This window comes from Vanacampus margaritifer, chromosome 4 (assembly GCF_051991255.1).
Source record: "Vanacampus margaritifer isolate UIUO_Vmar chromosome 4, RoL_Vmar_1.0, whole genome shotgun sequence".
Lineage (NCBI taxonomy): Eukaryota > Metazoa > Chordata > Actinopteri > Syngnathiformes > Syngnathidae > Vanacampus > Vanacampus margaritifer.
The window spans coordinates 8,786,698-8,802,500 of NC_135435.1; the positions used below are offsets into that span (position 1 = coordinate 8,786,698).

Sequence of the window (15,803 nt, forward strand, 5' to 3'; positions counted from 1 at the left end):
TTTGACCCTTGTGAATAATTTTTTGGGGGGGAAGACGGAATTCTGGTGTTTTATATGGCAACCTTGTGAAGCATACATACTTAAAATTATTTTTTTTAATGTAAAAAAATAAAATGTACAGCATTTCAGTTCAATCAGTTTACCAATGAATAATTTGTAAAGGGGCAACTTAATTGATGGAGGGGTCACATATGACCACACACTTCCTTACCAGACATATGACAATAGGGTCCTCCTACATTAAGACTTTTTGTCGGGCCACCATGTACAATGTTGTGGTGGCCCTTTCGGAACCAGCAATTAATGTAATAAGTTTTCACGAAATTTCATATTTAACATCTTTATACTGCACTACACCGTGTTGCATAATTGTGAAGCTAAATTAAAATGCACTGTTCCAAATTATTATGGACAGCATTGCTTCAAGACATTTTATAGGTTGTACAGAAGTGAAAATAGTCATTTGTTGCATTAGGAGGTTGTATTAGCTGAGATCAAAAGATATTTCAATCAAAAAGAACTTAACAGGTCAATATCCATTTTAACATAGGACCTCTAATTTGATAGCTGCTTTGCAATTCTTGCATCCATTGAACTCGTGAATTTTTGGATGGCTTCTTGCTTGAATTTCAATCCAGGATGTCAGAATAGCCTCCCAGAGTTGCTGTTTGGATTGAAAAAATATTGGGGTGCAACCTGGGGTGCTGAACCACGAGGATCTCGGCGTCCACATTAGTAGAGGAAACATGGTCATAATCCCCCCCCAAAAAAATGTTTTTTGCCATTTTTTTCTTATTATTATTTATTTTTTAATTACTTAAAGGGGGTCACTCAGCATGTGGCCCACTTGCTGCCAGTTGCCCATCCCTACTCTAATCCATGAAACCTTTTACCTGTTCTTGTAATAATTATATTTTGTATGTACCAACTGCATTCAAAGAAATTGTTCTCTCCTTCATGATCTATTGAAATTGTTTACAGTTGATACCTTGAAGTAGAGCTTCTCTGTAGTTGGTCCTACCATCTGGCCACTCTCATTAATGTTCCTCTTTTCAGTTTGAGTAAAAGCAAGCAGCTCTACTGATAAAGAACGCCCTCTTTATTTTCAAGCCTGTAATTACTGATCTAATTTTGCCTAATAATCGCTTCATGGCAATGACATGTATATTTACTCGTACCCTTGTACCCTTGTTCTCATAGTGGAACCATGTTGTCAACCAGAGGAATAATTCACATGGATGAGCCACTTTCATCAGCCTGCTTGTCTTTTGTGCTGTTGCCTGTTGCCACATCAAAGCTGCAACAGTCTTCCTCTCAGCTGCAAACATGAATACATGCATACATGTGTGTGTCTGTTTGATATTGCAAAAGGTACCAGTAAATGGTCGGACTTACTTGCCATATTTAAAAAGCATCTTTTATTTACTTTATATGTTCTATGACCTATCATTCATCCATGTGGTGGCAGCACTGTGAAGTGCAGTGAGATTAGGCGGAACACATTTTTTTGTTCATTTAATAGGTCCATGCATCATGGTTTGTGTGAGGGTGCCAATCCGAGCGTTAAGAAATTGAAATCACTGCCCAGAGGTGTTTTTTTGTGGCACAGCAGGGCTTCAAATATAAAGAGCAATTGATTCATCAAAATTTTACTAAACCCCTGCCTGGTGCCCCCAGATTATTATTTTTTTGGGGGGAGGTACCCCTTAGTTTCCATATCACCCTATCTAATCTATATTTTAGAAAGCTTTGGGTCGCTGGAGCACACCTTAAAGAGGGAAGCCCAGACTTCCCTCTCCCCGGCTACTTCTTCCAGCTCTTCCTGGGAGGCCACAAGGCATTCCATTCCAACTCATCAGGGAGGCCTCTAGGAGGGGTCTTGATCAGATCCCCGAGCCACTTCATTTGGCTCATCTCAATGTTCCGGTTTGATACAATCCCGGATGGCCAAACTTCTCACTTCTTCTCTAAAGGAGAGAGTTATTGTTCTTTACTATTCTAACTAATGAAATAGTTAACTTCACCTCATATGTGAGGGTAAGAGCGTAGATTGATAGGTTAATCAAGAGCTTTGCCTTTTGGCTGAGTGCCTCTCCTTCAGCACGACAGACCTATATAGGGTTCCACATCACTGCAAATCCAGCAACGATCTGCCTGTCGATCTTTCGCTCCAATCTCGGCCACTGGTTTATTTTGAATTGCCATTTTATGATGTGGCGACGTCGCAAATTACAACCCATCAAATGTCATCATAAAAAATACAGTATACACAGTACACATAATTGTGTTTTTCAGGAGGCCCTGGATATTAATATAAATGAAAAAACATACCACCCATAAACTTAACTTGACTCTTTTTTTTTCATTATTATTATCTTCAAAGGATCCTCCAGTTCTTCCTGCAGGACAGTTCAGCAAGACTTTTGTTCACTTTGTCACTCAGTGGTAAGTCTAATGTTTCTACAAAGTTGTCATTGTTGTCATCTGAATACATTCACCACTTCTTCACAATCTCATGCACATTTTCATGGTACACTCAAAGTTTGAGAATATTATTTAGTTTGATTTAAATGAACAAATATTGCTGTATTAAGCCCTGCAATTGACTGGTAGTGAACAGTCTAGCAGCAACCTATAGAAAAGGGGTGCATGAATGGATTATTTTATGGATGGGCAGTACATATCTTGTATTGAGTAGATTTTGACTGCCTACTCTTTCAGTATGAGAAGACAACCCAAAGAGAGACCTGCACCCAATAACTTAATGGTAAGTTAAACCAATTTACTCTATTAAGCAGTTGTAACCTTGAAAATAATCACATTAAGAATCTGTGTATAAAGTGTCATCATATTCCTGCAACCCGGTTAAAGTCAATTAAACAAAGTTTTTAACATCTCTGTAGCTTTTGTCTATAATTGTGCTTTTTGTGAAGTTACGGGGTTCTCAGTGAAGGACCTTTAAAATCGGTACTGGTATGTGAAAATAACATGAATAAACATCTTGCTTGTAATGAAAAATGTCACGGAGGTCTGCAAAAAACCTTGAGACTGGTTTAAGGTGCACTTCAGCAGTAATTAATTAAATCGGCATTTTGTTGAAGATTCTGGCCAAAGCACTGCTCAAGAGTTAATTAAATGTGTTTTGACCATTTTTAGCAGACAAAAGCAAATCTATCAGAAGTGTCTTTGTGTTTATTTGAGGTAGGTCTCTGCGATAATTCGCTACAATACATATTGCGATAGAAACGTTATCAATATCACCACAAAATGTGTGTGATTAAATGTTTGTTGGAAAAAAATCTGGAAGCAAAACCCAACCCTAAAATTGTGTGTTGGACGCAGAGGCTACAATACAATGTTAGATTTAATAAATCAAAGTATGCACTACTTTTATTTTGTAGGAGTAATCTAGATTCCTGCACTTTCCAAAAACCTGTACGCTAGGTTCATAAGATTTTTTAAAACCAGTTTCCACAACTTCTATCTGGCCTGTCAGGTTTTGAGTTAGATCACTGAATATATTTGCAGGCACTTGAAAATATAGGGCACTGCAAAAAAGAAGAAAATCTATCAAAGTAGAATCAAGTGGGGGGCCCAAAAAAACAAACAACTTGCACTTTGACAAAAGAATGACCCTAACTGGGGCCTCACAAAGAGTTGTGGACTAAATGTAGAGAACAAACTGTCAGTAACCCCATTCATTTAACCATAATGTATACAAGACACACAAATACGGACTAGATGCCAATGCCAGCACTAAACCATGAGTGGCAGGCACAGCATTTATCACCATTTATCATCATTTAACACATTTCACGCAGGTGATGAAATCAGATAGGCAGGCACTCAATGCAGCTCTGTCGTTGGTATACCACCACCTCTGCCCCAGTCAATAGATGAAATAGATTTCACAAATATTTTGCAACATTAATACATTTACCAAACATTTTTTTCTAATTTGATATAGGTGTAGATATGATTAAATTGATGATGATGTGATTAAACAGATCACATTATCATCGGCCTGTATGGATCTTTCCCTTTACTTACAAAATGTATTTTACGGCCTAACTCTTGAACCTCTAATATGCAGTGTACAACACTACTTCCACACTGTGCACGGTGTTCTCCGCGCCACAAGACCATCATTCGTACGAAGCAGCATCAAAGCAGAGAGACATCTTTTTTAAGGCCAAGGACAAGCAACGGTTAGGTCCTCAGAGAGCTATGTGGTGACGTTTTACGTTTTGAGGACAGAGCATTGAAGGGTGTAAATGTGCAGCTGCTAACAGATAGCAGGTTTACAGTCTGACACCATAGAGGACTAAATGGAAACCATGGTCTGACACTCATTGGTAGTGAATGGCTCATGACAAAGAGGTTGTTCTTAACAGTACATTTTAGACAGAGGTTATTTTTGTTGTTAGTTTTTGTGGTTTCATCATCATTTATACAAATGATACTTTTGTCTCAATCACTTCATCTAAAACATTATTTTTGTGGTGTAGATGATGGTTTGATATCACATCTGTTTGTCTGATAGATAATTTGATTAGAAATACTATTAATTATAGCCCATCCACCTCACAGTTCAACGGTTGTCGGTTCAAATCCAGCTTTCCTGTGTGGAGTTTGCATGTTCTCCCCGTGGCTGTGTGGGTTTTCTCAGGAAACTTCGGTTTCCTCCCACATTCTAAAAACAGGCATGGTAGGTAATGTTAATTTTATCGGGCATTTTTAAATTTTGTCTCAGTTTTAGTCCAGTTTCAATCACGCTGGTTAGATTTTTTTCATCCTTAGCCAACCTCATCCCAATTTTATTTAGTCAGCTTTTAGTCTACTGTAAATCTAGCATTTTAGTCTTTATTTTAGTCGAAGAAACATAATATTACTTATCTAGTTTTAGTCAACAAAAACTGTCAATGTTTCAGTCTAGTTTTAGTCGGACAATCATTTTACCACTGTATATTTTTTTGTCATCAAATAATGTTGAGCTTTTCGGATCTAAAACTACTTCACATAAAAATTTTCCTTCATCTTTTTGATGAAAAACAACTTGACACACAATTAGAGTTTATATCAACAAGTGGCTACTATGGCTCTATGCTAAGAGCCAGCATTAGTTAGCGGTTGGATTAACATTATTTGACATTATTGTCGGAACGTTATAGCCGTTGGATTACATTATAAGGATAAATTACTTCTTTTTCTTTTTTCTTTTTTACCTTTCACCGTGAACCAACCTTCTGTCTGTCTCATGTGTTTGTGCATGTTTAACTGCAGATTTGAAAGGGAGTGTGTCACTATGTGCCACAGTAACAGATTAGCAGAGACAGGATTTGATAAAATCATATCATTTCTGTCTCATCTTTGTTCATGAACTAAAATGTCCTTAGAATTTAGTCCAGGTTTTATTAAGTGAAGTACATTTTCGTCTCGTCTTCATTAGTCTTCTGATTTAGTCCCAGTTATTGTGTTTTAGACTAGTCTAGTCTAGTTTTAGTCCGGTGAAAAATGTGTTGACGAAATGTTTTTGTTTTTTGTTTTCGTTGATAAAATTAACTCTAATGGTATGTTCATTGAATACTCTGAATTGTCCATAGCTGTGAATGTGAGTGTGAATGCTTGTTGTGTGCCCAGTGATTGGCTGGCGACTAGATTAGGATGTTCCTCAGCAACGGTAAGCATTAGAGATAATGGACGGATGCTACTTATGTTCTGTAGAATGTAAAAAAGTCACAATGTTCAGTTGTAGTAAACTATCGTGTCAGTTCACAACAAAAGCTATCAAGGGCTGTGCCTTACATATTTAGCTACATACAAATGTCTTTGGGTGTTCACTTTTGTCATGCTAACTCTCTCTCTCTCTATCATCTACTTTTTCCCTTACCTGTATTTTTGTCTTCCTTTAGGCGTTTTATTTCATTCTCCCTGCTATGAGCCCAGAGATGTAAGGTCATGGATGCCTGCCTTTGTAATGCCAGCCTGCTGATTGTCTCTCTTTTTCTCTCTCCGCTGCCTCATTCCCTCTTTCTTCCACACTTCTTACTCTGCTTCCCATTCCGCCAGCCTCCTGAGTCCATTAAAACTCTTTTACCTATTCTATCTGTATGTTAATGTGCCAAACGGCATCGACCTGTTTTGCTTGTGCTACCATTTGCCTTTAGTTTTTAACTTAGCTACTCCTTTCTAGGAAGGCAAACTTATCTACTGCACTACTATATGTAACAATTGAAGCACTTTGACCGTATGAGCACCAGAATATGTAGGTTTGGGTTTGGAGCTTCTATTAGAAATTCCCTTCTATTGTGTTCCCAAATTAATGATGTAAGTTGTAACTTCTGGACTGAAATTGGTACAGTGAAAACCAATGCAGGTGTCATTTTGTTGGCCATAGAAGAGCGCTATCAAATTGAATATCAATATTTTTCTGATATGAAAGATAACTTTATTCTGTCTATTTGTACTTTTATGATAAATGTATGAAGAGCCATCTGAGTGGAAAGTGAGTGTGTTTTTCCTCTCCTTATACTTATGCATTTTTTATTGTGGACACACTATGCTGTCGTCATAAGTTAATGGCGTTGCCCAGTTGATGAAACTTTCCACTGGCCTGTCTCCAGGGGCTTAGCTGGTAGGATTTGATGATCACCTATCTTGTATGAGGTTTCTTGCTTTCTTTTCTTTATAGACTGCAGTGGCTATGAAGTGGAATACACAACAACAAATAACTAAACAAAAAGCTAAAATATTCAACACAACAGCAAATAACTTAACAAAAACTGAATGCAACAGTTTGTTTTTGTGTTGAGTCCCTTTCGCCCTTTTGCTGAAAAATACACCATTTTATTGTAAAATTCCTTTATGTTTGCATTTATCAGACATCAGTGGTCTTTCATTCCGCTTATTTCTGTCTATGAAGGCCAGAAAACAAGTGCAATGATTCAACACAGTTAGATGATTTGATTGGGATTTGATTGACATGTTATCTCTCCCTCCCTCTCACCCTCATCATCCCTCATTCCCTAGCCAGCAGCCTTCACACAGCCTTTTAGCACCCTTGTCAATGCAGCCCCCCATTCTGCTTCTCTATTCAAAGGCGTGCAGAGACACATTCAACCCCCAGAGACACCAGATGAGCCCCACTATTTTTCACAAAAGAATCCCTCCCATGTCTGCCCATCTCCAAATTAACACATATATGCTGTCTTAAAATACAGTACGGTACAATATATCTATTTTACTCAACAGTTTTTTTAAGCAATCAATAAACTCAGATTTTGCCTTCATTATCTGTCATCAAATTTATCAAACTATTTATTATTCCTCAAATATGACAGTTTATTTAAGTTGATGATTATACAATATTTAAAAAATAAAAAATAAAATGTCACCCGTCATGGAACTCATACAGATAGATTCCGAGATACAACGCAAAATTGTTAAAGAAGGTCCAAATTTAGTTGTTGTTTTTTTTTCAAATTCAGTTTACTAAATTCTTTGAAAATTATTATCCAAAATTTGGCTCGTAATCCGCAGGAATTTCCGTAATCAAGCTCAAGTGAACTCTTGTTGCCAAGCTTAGAGTTCATGACCCCAAAATTTTGGCCTCTGACTAGTCTATTGTCGTTCATTCAAGTCACACACAGTCTGTGGTCAGTAAACACGTTGCGTGAATCTGTTAAAAAACGTAGAATGTTCTACAGATTGTCAATTTCTTTTCAAATATGGATGAATTTAGGACATTAATTATTGTTATGTAGGCTTTTGTACCAAAATGGCTCATTCCATGGAGAGAAATTTTCCTATCGTCTCAATTTGTTGTCGGCTTGCAATTTACATGGTGCTATAAATCAGATGCTTCTTTCCCATCGAGAACTACACAAGTTGCTCCAAGTGAAAAGAAGAAAAACAGAGACACCACCAATGTGTAAGATACTTCATGCATGGATGTTAAATATGCAGTGACACATTCAGGTTTATCCATTGGTAAGTTTAACTGTGAAATGCTTGTGATTATCATTACGCAAGTGGTTACAAAGCCATCAGCAAGTTCAGTCGTCAGTCTAGATTTGACCTGCTTTCACGAAAATAATCCGAAGAGTTTATTTTGAGTAATACACGAGGAACACAAAAGTAATGGTAAAAGTCTGAGTAGGCCAGGGAATGTTGTGATACAAAATGATGAAAAGTGACATCAATACTTTTCATCATTGCCAATGTTATTGGCAGTAGGCCTACACAGATTACTTCCTGACCCTTGAGAACTTGCAACTCCTCAGTATCAGTCAGAATAAACTCACTGCCTTACAAAAGCACTACAAACAAAATGGATTGACCTTAGCGTAACTTACCTTGAACTGCTTGTGAAGAAATTTTGATCCAACTCACTCTGGATCAAAATGTGTTTTCTACAAGGAATGTTCCGACTGAGCAACAGATAGTTTGCCTCTTGAAAAACCTGACCACTTTCTGAGCGACTGGATGAACTGCTGCCTCCTTGGCTCGACTAAAAACGTCAAAACTACTTGTTCAAGAACAGTCTCCAGCCAACCACATTGCAGAGGAAGACCATGACAATGATAAACCATTGGAAACTTTTTTAACCCAAAAGTGTCATTAAGTCCAGAAGAAGTAGCATCCCTGGGCATGCCTTGCCCACCTCATGCTTGTGTGTGTGTTTGTCCATTTTCTCCAAATTTTATAATCCGAGATGCTTTGAGCATCCAACTTCAATTTGCATTCTTAGAGATGAGATGAGATGTGTACCCTGCGGTTCAAAGGCCAAGTTCTTACAATTAGCTACCGCTTCCCCTTTCTAAGGGTGAGGGTATCGATGGATAGATTCATCTTAACAACAGTTTTGTCGTTCACTCTTCATTTTATCCACAAACTCTCCACTTCAGTTAAATGGGAATGATTCCATCGTCTGCAATGTTGACAAGCTCGCTTTTGCATTGGGCACATCTAAGCTATGCCTACAGATCTTTAAATGGTCCAGTGTGTTTGTGACTGGCAACTATCAGTTTGTACATTGTAAGATTTAAATGCAATGCGTCCCCACCTTCCAAATTCTACTCCCTCACAAGGTCAGCATATCATTGCACCTCATTTGGGTTACTTGTGTCCATCGTGAACTTTCCTGTCAGCACTTTCACTCCAAAATGCTTTCATGTTTGACCCATGGGTTTTTGTTGACAAATATCCCATTCACACATGCTGGTGTGCTGCAATATGGCACTGATGTCAGTCACGCCATTGGAGCGTCATTCAAGTTGCATCCTCTGGCAACTTTTCTCCATAATTGTCCGAAGCCAGCAATTTTCTTTTAGTTATATATGACACAGATGTAACCCGATTTTGTACATTTGTCAGAAAACAATGAAGTCTCTATCGTTAACCAGCAGTGGTAAAGTTATAGTGTAATTACAGTACCTTAAAAGTTTCCCATCTATTCCTTCCAACCTGAGATGTACCAAATTAGTGCCAGGCACGTTCTTGCAGAACAATTATCATAGAAATGTGTAAATCCTTATGGTTAATCTCGGTTACATCACCCTTCTCTTTGTTGATGTATCTTTCAAATCTGTTTAACTCATTCAAACCCGTGTAAACAGTACACGTTTTTAATACTTTATCCTTCACTCCCAAAAACGTATTTGCACTTTTTTTTTTAAAGTTTTTTTTATGTAAGAGCAAACAGAAGGCTTTGATGCAGCATGCAACATGAAGAGGTGGCTTAAAGCAAATGGTAACTATTGCAAAAAAAGTAGTAGGAAAAAAGAGTATAAGAGATCAGCCAGGCCATGTTGCAACAAGCTCTTTTTGTCAGTTTTAACCAGGAATGTGAAGATTGGTGAAACTTTCCTATATTGTAATTCTAATTGCTGCAAAACGCAAACAGATACATACTTTTTTTTCCTGATGAAAGAGACTCTAATCTCTCTTTTGGTAGTTTCCATGTTTTTATAGCAATAGAACACAATATTTTGTTGGCCTTGTAAAATCAGTCAAAATCCATTTGTAAAACTTGCCTTGTAATAGCGTATTAATCATACCGTTATTTAAAATAGCATTAATTAATCTTCAATTTAACACACTCCCTTTTAAGACCTTAAACATTTTGAGTTAGGTAGAATTTCCCCAGGGTTTGGGTTATTTCTATTTCAGTACGGTGCTTGTAAGTGATTACCCCAATTTGATGTGGCCAGGTGGTAATTAATGTGACATCTTAAAGAGTAATTTCTTCTTGTCTCACCTATCACAAGTTAAAACACCTTTACTGGCCTAACTAATGAGTACCTGTCACTTTACAGATGATCTTTCCTCACTTGTCCTATTCTTGTTGTAGACAAATTTACAGTAGGTGTCCCATTTGCAGTGTTGAAATTGAAATTAATAGAGCACAATTCCGTGGAGCCTTAAAGATCACAACACTATCCATTCCAGGTTTGGTTAATATTGCAGATGTTTCTTTCTCTCCCTCAAGATGTCTTAACATGCTCTGTTACATGTTTTATACGTCAGGGATCAACAATTACACTCCACTTTACACCCCAATTTGGTTATTCTGAAGATAATGGAAGATCTTCACCTGGCCCTGGTTGTGAAGTCATGGGTGGAGAAATTATGTGGGGGCAGTATTATGTAATTAAGCCACACTGTTGCATCACATTTCAAAATTCAGCATGACTTGCTTGATGTTTACCTTTTATGTCAAGTTCCATAAGACACTGGTGACTTAGCTAGAGCAGGATCAATTTCTCGGCCACAGGTTGAGAGCTGTGTAAAAAAAGAAAAGAAAAAGAAGACGACTTAGGACCGCCTCCTTTATCATCACTGTCTCTGATGATAGATGTGGGCATTCAGCACTTGGGGACACCCACAAGTGTCCACTCCACTCTGTGTCAAAAATGCACACACGCACAGTTTGCTGTGATATGTTAGTAATTAACCTCAGACTGTGTTAGCTCCAGTTGCCCCTTAATAGGACAAAGACGATTTATGATGCTTCTCCTATTTGAGTCCTATTTTGCTGTGTGCGGTATGCACCAACTGACTGTAGTGGGGTTTCCATCCAATTGTTTCAAATCTTTCAAGCGAATTTACTGAAAATGCACAAAACGGACATGTGACTTATACCCGTTTCCATCTGTTCTTCTTTTGCGAATATTGAGAGGGGACTCCGCCGCTGTAGTATATATACACCATTGAGATGTGATCCATCAGTAATTTAAAAGAAGAAGAACGGGAAGCAACTGCGCCGTGCGATGACGTCGTGTGAGTTTTCTTTTATAATTCTTGATCAACCGCAGCGTTTTTTTTGCTATTTTCCATCTAAAATGTCATTAATATTTGCTTCTTTAATTAATTCCAAAAAGATTTCTGTTTCGCCCCCCCAAACTACAAACGTACGTGTGACGTAATATCCGGTCAAAAAGTGCGACGTGTATCTGGTCTTGCCAGCGTTTATTTGCAAAACCTGTTTCCATAGCCAAAATTAGCATTTTCCTTTCTTCGATACGCTTCAAAATCCACCACCTCCAAGCAAAATAAAAAAAATTGTGAATTTTGTGCCCTTTTTCGAATTTCTAGCGTTTCCATTCAGTTTTATTTTCGCATTTCATAAGAACTCAAATAGAAATTGATGGATGAAAACCCCACTTGTATCCTTCTATATCCTGTAACAATGCAACTTCTATCATGTAATCACTTAGACGTGACGTCAAAATAGCCTCTGTCAAACTATGAAGCCATTATTGCTCATCAGAAACACGTTTTTAATATTCCAACAGTTCATATTTAGACACCAAGGCTTCAGTGACAATGTTTCAGTTTTTTGGAATTGTTGTTGATTAGTTTGTTTAAACTGACCAGCCACACGGTTGTTTTCCTAATTGTACAACCAGATGGAACAGATAAAATTAATGGCCAGCTTCGATTTGCTTGTCTCACTGACAACCAACCTCCCTTCTTAACTTTTGACCTCTGACCGCCCTCAACAGGGACCATGTAGTCTTTCAGATAAGGGTGATTTAGACATGGCACATAACATCTGTTTGAGTTGGACAGCATTAGCAAGGGAAGGCTGTCAATATGAAACCAGACATGTTACCAGCTAAAAAACAAACAAGTGTCCAATTGTATAAATCAACAATGTACAACAACATATGAAGATAGACACTTTCCAATGATGTTGTTATGAAACTATTTTACAGCCTGTCAAGCAGATCAATAAAGCCAATAATCACAAATGGCCGACAACCCATTACGATAATAAAGTGTAATCTGTTAGTCTTAAATATTTAAGAGCATTTTGTCATCTTCTACTTTGATTTATTTGGGTTTATTTTTATTATTATGTGCGCTTCCAAGCTGTTAATAGTAAAATTGATCATAAAAGATGTTGCCTATTGGGGGTGAAGCTATATCAGAAAGAAAAGAATGTGTGTATTTTTATTGCGCCTCCTGTTCATTTAAGCATCGATAAGTTATTCTGATGTCACCAGGAAGAAGTATTGTAAATATTCATAGGGTTATTTATGGAAATATTAGCCGCCGCCAGATATTGAGCAAAATATTATAGAAAAAGGAATCACTGAAGGTTTCAAGTGTTTGAAATTAGAATTCTGTGGGGTCAAGATTTTCAATGTCAAAATTATTACTTGCATGTTTTTTTTGTGTGTGCATTGTCATTTTTTATCACAGCAAGCTGTTATGTTGTACTTGAAATCGCTTTTCATAATCAGTATTTGGGTCCACCATTTCACAAACTGAATGGTAATTAGTAAGCATAAGTAATTATTTATTTCATATTTTAAGTCAGACACACTGCATTATCAAAGGTTCAAACCTCCTTGAATAGCACCTGCAATTTGAAAAAAAAAACAGTTTAATTTAGATGTTATGTTACTGTCTAAAACAAATTAATAACTAGATAAACCAAAATGTAAGCGTTATTATTCATGTGGTAACGCTTCCAACGTTAATATATTCCAAAATATTGCATGTTTCTCTTTAATATTTTCAGACTATGATTAGCACACGGCTACACCTGTACACATACATTTTGATGACAATCAGTTGCGTTTTATATTACCGGTGTATATATAAAGCCTCTAGTGCTCTGAGGTCTGCAGACTCAGGCCAATTAGTGGAGCCCAGAGTTCATCAGTCCCAGTGTAAATGCAGGTTAAAAACTACCGCTATGCTTTTTTTTTTTCCCATACCTATGACCAGTGTTGGGAATGTTAATTTGTGTAATAATTAGTTATAGTTTCTAATAGTTTTCAAAAGACATTTAAAATGAGTCAAATGGGCATTCTACATAAACTTAAGTAATTATTGCACTGGAGGTTTATCCTGGTTTGAGTGTCAACACACTGCTGCTAATGACATCATGCTCCAGGTTTGAAGGAGGAAGGCTTTGTGGTTTTGGGAATCTGAGTTTGATTAATGAATTATTTGGAGGGAAAACATGGACATGTTTTAAGAAGGAATATTTCACTTTATATACATTAAATCTTGCTGCCCGATCATATCTGGTACCGACAGTGGGCAGGAACTGTTGCGCCAAGTGGAAGTGACGTAACACTCTATGTACACCCCCCCCCCCCACCACCACCACCCTTTTTTTCATTCAGAAACAGTAACATAGAGTTTTAAAGTGTAACTGTATTTCATATCTCTTTGACTGCCAGACGTTTTCAGAAAAGGGATGCCATGGGTGCCAGCCGATTTAAGCATTTTTGACTGATCTTTCAAGGTCCACAGAAAATTATGTGTTTGGACTATGGAAACACACATACTACCAAATGAAAGATTGGACTCTCATCTTTCATCAGAAAAAAAAGTTTGTTTCTACCTTATTCTGTTTTTCAGTAATCAACAATAGAAAATGGTTAGTTTCACCTCTGTTTTGAAAAAACGTATTTTAACGTCTTTGGCACTCCTCCATAGGATTTTACTAAACGTTATTTAACGTTTTTGGCAGTCAAAGAGTTAAGGAGACAAATGATCGATGTAAACGGGGAAAAATGTTTCATATTCAATTGGAGCTGTCTAATGTGACATAATCGGAAAGTGCAATGCAATCTTGCAGGCCGATCAGATCATATCATACATGGTACACGGACTTACATATGTAAGTTGGAAGTCCGTGATCAGGTAGCGACAACGGAGCCCTCACAAACTTGCAGCCTTTTTGTGGAGCCACAGTGCGTTACGCAGTAGTCAACTCATACACAGTAATCATTTCAAGGTTGCATTTTTGGGAATTGATTTTAACTCCTGAAGTGTAATTTTAACATTTTCAAAGTTAAATGGTGTCCAGAGTTGGTGTTATTTTACAAAAGCGTTATTTTAACAATATTTAGTGTGGGCCAGTAGAGACATTTTTGAAGTGTTAAATTTAACTCTGTAGGTGTTGAATTAACACTGCCAACTTTGCTGTGTCAAGTAATAAATCAATTGTAATGCAACATATTTAATGTACTATAATGATAACAGTGTTTCAAGTACAGGAAATATAACAGAGTTTACTTTTTTTTTCTTTCTTTTTTTTAATCTTTACAATTATTACTGATACACTTGTATAAGGTCTTTGCACGGGGGGGGGGGGGGGTATTTCTTTTATAATAGAGGTCATATCAGAAGTTGTTTAAAGATTCAAGGTGGTTGTTTTAGTTGGGTTTTTTTCTGAATACATTTGTGAATATTTTCTGTTAATTTGTTATCTCTTTTGTCATTATATGGTATTGAGTGTGGATTGAGAAGGAAAGCTTTAGCTCTTGGCTGCATCCTAATACAAATGAAAAAGACTGAACGCTTTCTGAATGCACTTAAACTCAATAGTCCAGAATGCATCTATCCTAAAAGTAATCATTCATCTTTTTGCTTTCTCATGTTTGTAGGATCATTCCTTCATCATCCAATACAATGACGGAAACGCAGAGGTTGTGTCCATGTGGGTTTGTCGCTGTTTGGAAGCAAGGCGAACGCAGCAGGCTCAAGGTCGTAACTTGCACCGAGATGGACCATGACATTTTCAGCCAGTCCCTTGACCACTGCAAATCTTCAAGGTCATGTACTGTATGTCCGTCTGCACTCTGCCAATGACTCAACAGACAAGGATGCCAATCACTCAAATGTTTGAGCCTTTTCACTTCACTTTTGTGCAGTGGCAGGATCTCACATTCTTTGGACTCACTCTTAAGCTTTGCATTCATTGTGAAGAGCAACCCAGCGCCGGTCGTCTTCTGCTGTCCAACCGGATGACGGAAGATGAGAAGGTGATCACTGACATCAACACTTAAGATGATGTTGAGAGTGATGGTGGTTTTGCCACCCTGCTAGTGAATGTTAAGGTGTGACTAACGGCCATTTGTTTGCGCCTCTTCCCAGTGGTATCATTTATTGCAACCATAGCTTGTCTCCACATTAGCAGTATTTTCTGACAAAACATACCTATTTATAATAGCTTTCGAAGATGATCAGCCCACAGGTGTCACAAGTCCTTGTTAGTGACAGGAATCGGGGTGTACTCAACTATTTCCGCTTGAGACCCAAATTGGAAATTCAACCTCTCCTTTTTAAAAGTATAGCACCTAGAGTATTAACCTACCTATTTCCACAAAATCTATTAATGGTAAGCCTCTCAACAGGCATGAATTTATCATTAGCAGCACAAATCAAAATGCACTTTGCCAAGAATATGTGCACTTGACAATCAATCGATCGCTTTTTATTCTGACAATCGTCGACCCACTAGAAACGCTACCTACCACTAAGGTCCTAAGCTTGAC

At 37.5% G+C, this 15,803-nt stretch overlaps 1 protein-coding gene across 2 annotated transcripts in view; it reads left to right on the plus strand.

Annotated features, from left to right (window-relative positions):
• map2k5 (mitogen-activated protein kinase kinase 5) overlaps positions 1-15,803 on the plus strand; it is a 53,584-nt gene that overhangs the window by 37,480 nt on the left and 301 nt on the right. For both annotated transcript variants that reach the window (XM_077564732.1, XM_077564733.1), the window contains 3 exons: positions 2,384-2,445; positions 2,722-2,767; positions 14,913-15,803. The exon at positions 14,913-15,803 is cut by the window's right edge and continues 301 nt beyond it. In XM_077564732.1, coding sequence (XP_077420858.1) covers positions 2,384-2,445; positions 2,722-2,767; positions 14,913-15,041 — 237 coding nt within the window. In that variant the 3' untranslated portion in view covers positions 15,042-15,803. The remainder of the gene's footprint in view (positions 1-2,383; positions 2,446-2,721; positions 2,768-14,912) is intronic.